Below are 3,666 nucleotides of genomic sequence, written 5' to 3'. Positions count from 1 at the left end.
AAAACAGTCCATACTCAGAGTTTATCTCAAAAGCTAATAAATATTGTTAATAAAATCAATAAATAAAATATTGAATTCATACTATTTATATTTATATATTGATTTAAATAAATTATTTATATTTATATTTATATTTATTTTTAAATAAATTATTAGTTATATTTATATTTATTTAAATGAATTATTGATATTTATAGATTAATAATTTTTAAAAAAAAATCTATAAATTAACAATAAAAAACTTTTATACTTATAGTACATGAAAATTATATTTAAAATAAAAATATATATGAAAAAAAAAAAATAGATAATATTCACAATGCATAGGTGGAAGAGAATTGAATAACAGGACCAATAAGTTTTGGATATAAAGGCAACAATTGATGAGTTTAATCTGCCCCTCATGATAAGAACTTCACATAAGTTAAAAACCAATACATACATGCATATCATCACAAAGCAAAGAACTAAATATCCTCCTATATCATCACAAAATTCATCTATATCTTCAAAGTGATTAAGCAACATGTTTGAATTAGAAACTATGGAGTATGGTCAATACAGTAGCTATTCAGCAGAAGCAGCAGCAGAGGAAGAAGCTTATGCAACTAGCAGCACATCTTCCATGATGAGAAAGAAGAAAAACAAGAATACAAAAAGGTTTAGTGATGAACAAATCAAATCATTGGAAACCATGTTTGAGACTGAGACAAGACTTGAACCAAGAAAGAAGCTGCAGTTGGCAAGAGAGCTTGGGTTGCAGCCAAGACAAGTTGCTATATGGTTTCAAAATAAGAGAGCTAGATGGAAATCAAAGCAACTTGAAAGAGAGTATAATAAACTTCAAAATAGTTATAATAGTTTGGCTTCAAGATTTGAATCAATGAAGAAGGAAAAACAAACATTACTCATACAGGTACTAATTTTCATACAAATTTGTTGCTTAATCCGAATTTTCTCAGTTCAATGATAAGAGTTTGATTTCGTAAACGAAAAAAACTATTAATAACACTCTTACCACTAATCTGATACGTATCAGATCAGTGGTAAGAGTTTTATTTCAGGACGATATAGAATAGTCTTTAGTTAATACATTTTTATTACAATTTTTATCGTTTAGCTATATGGCTAATTTCTATGTTGAACAGTTGCAGAAGCTGAATGATCTGATACAGAAGCCAATAGAGCAAAGTCAGAGTTCATCACAAGTTAAAGAAGCGAACAGCATGGAAAGTGAATCAGAAAATGGAGGAACAATCAAATGTGAGGCTGAGGTGAAACCAAGTACTTCGATGGAAAGATCAGAACATGTTCTTGATGTTGTATCAGATGATGACACAAGCATAAAAGTTGAATATTTTGGGCTTGAAGATGAACATGGACTTATGAGTTTTGCTGAACATGGTGATGGATCATTAACTTCACCAGAAAATTGGAGTGGTTTTGAATCAAATGATCTGTTAGGCCAATCAAGTTGTGATTATCAATGGTGGGACTTTTGGTCTTGAGTGAAACAGAACAAGTAAAATTGTGTGGTTGAAATGTATGCAGAATACATGATGATGTTACATCAATCATTGTTTTGTTGAAGATGTTGGCAGGGTGAAAATCAAAGGACATTTTGTTTTCTGTACAACGTAGCTGTTAGTTGAGTTTGGCCATGTTTGAATATATAACTTAATTAAACACTATGGATAAAATAAATTCAAACTGTTCTCATATAGATTATGCGTTTTTATAAGCTATGATGAAGAGCTTATGGAATGTGCTGACAAGGGATCAAGAATTCTTCATAAGCATATTTCGGTATACACAACATGTTAGTGTCTATTAATTCATATATGACTTATATGACACGGTGTGGGACAACTTAATAAGTGTTTTGTTCTCTAACTTGGCATGCCAAATCACATCTCAGACACATTTAGCAATGTCTAAGGATGCATGTTGGCATCCCATGTGGTGTCTGTGTCGAATTCCATAAATCCTAGCTAACAAATATAGGCATTTGAAGAATGAAAATGGTTATACCAAATGCCACCATTAATCTTTGATTGATTAGCAGGTTAGGTATTAGATAACTGAAAATTAGAGGTAGTTACTCAAATGTTAGATAATCCACATCGTTTTAAATTGTGGGTGGCATCACATGATATGGGCATAATATTTTGCATTGTAGTGTCTTTGTAAATTATAAGTGTTGTGAAATTGAAATTAATCACACCAATAAATTTGATGTGCAGAGGCATAGATCCATTGTCGCGCCTCAGCCACAGGGTCTTCATCCAGCCTCCCACCTTACCGACTCTATCGCCAACCTCACTCTGCCCGATACCACCATAGTCTTAATATGCGACGTTGCATCAGTCTTACGTAATGCCAACTTTGTCACCAACCTCACAACGAGCACCATTTTGCGCCAACTCCGCCGACCACCTCCTCCTAACCACCTACATGTCGTTCTGATATTTGACGACATCCTGACTGTTTCTTTGACTTTTTTGTTTATGCAAATTTTGAAATATTTTTCCTATATCTTCATCACTTAAGGTTTTGAGGCATACTTCCACAATCTCCACATTGACTTGAAACCATGTTGATGTTAATTTTACCACCAATCACCCTGCTGCTCTCTACCATGTTTAATCACTATTCAACAACATTGATCCAGTTCAAGCCACACTTGAACCTTGATTTTGCAACTTTCACCCCCTTGCTTTCAATCACGTTGTTTTTGCTTCAGTAGTCTAATAAGGCCACAAATATTTTTTTCAACCATCTTGGACTCCACTTTCTTTCGAATGCCTCCTTAGAAGTCTCTATTTCTGAGTTTTGCAACCCTTCATCCACGTTCAAAGCATAACATCCAAGCTCTTCATAGATGTGCTTTTCAGAATGTACAATATCCCTCCTTACCTTATCAGGAGTCAAATGATAGTTAAAGGTCGCTGTAATCGTTCTCTCACTACTACTTGTATACATGGTAGGAACCTCTACATCATACTGAGTCTTCTCCGCCATGACTTCCAAAAGCTTTATCTCCAGGTCTTTACTCTTCTTCTCACGATGTGACTCACTGAAAGTAATATCTTTGTAATTAATCAACTTCGATCCTCCAGGTTCCACTCATAACAACTCAAAACCCTTCCTACTTCTTGGATAGTCATTAAAGACACAATACATAACTTTACCACAAAGTTAGCTTAGCTTAATTTATGCAATAGGCAAAGTTTTGATGACCTTCAAAACAAAGTAGGTTATGGTCATCCTACTCGATACCTCTATAAGTGTTTGGAAGTCTATTCTTGTTAATAAACACTTGTCAACCAAGTAAGTTGATTTGAAACCTGCCTTATCGCAAAAACTAAATGACAACTCTGTAATTCATGGTATTTGTACCAAGGAGAGCATTTATATCATCCCAATCATGAACCATGCAAGCCTTATTGTCACCAAGGAGAACTACCTCGCTTTTCTCTAGCTTCAAAGTCTTAAAGTGTTTTTTTTCTTGGACACATGTGATAAGAGAAATCTGAATCCATGAACCAACCATCTTCAGTCTCCAAACTCGACACCACTAATTTATCATCTCTCTCATAACTATCCTCATCTGAGACAACTATAATTTGAACAAAATCATCATTGTCCCTTTTCCCAAGACAATCC

The 3,666-nt window shown here is 33.9% G+C and overlaps 1 protein-coding gene across 1 annotated transcript; it reads left to right on the top strand.

Moving 5' to 3' along the window:
* Positions 1 to 349: 349 nt before the first annotated feature.
* On the top strand, positions 350 to 1,723 carry LOC127076117 (homeobox-leucine zipper protein ATHB-12). Its single transcript, XM_051017685.1, has 2 exons — positions 350 to 916; positions 1,149 to 1,723. The coding sequence occupies exons 1-2, from the start codon at positions 527 to 529 to the stop codon at positions 1,506 to 1,508; spliced, it is 750 nt and encodes a 249-aa protein (XP_050873642.1). The 5' UTR covers positions 350 to 526; the 3' UTR covers positions 1,509 to 1,723.
* The last annotated feature ends 1,943 nt before the right edge of the window (positions 1,724 to 3,666 follow it).

Source organism: Lathyrus oleraceus, chromosome 4 (genome assembly GCF_024323335.1).
Source record: "Lathyrus oleraceus cultivar Zhongwan6 chromosome 4, CAAS_Psat_ZW6_1.0, whole genome shotgun sequence".
In the NCBI taxonomy this organism is placed as follows: domain Eukaryota; kingdom Viridiplantae; phylum Streptophyta; class Magnoliopsida; order Fabales; family Fabaceae; genus Lathyrus; species Lathyrus oleraceus.
This window is presented reverse-complemented; position numbering and strand designations above follow the sequence as displayed.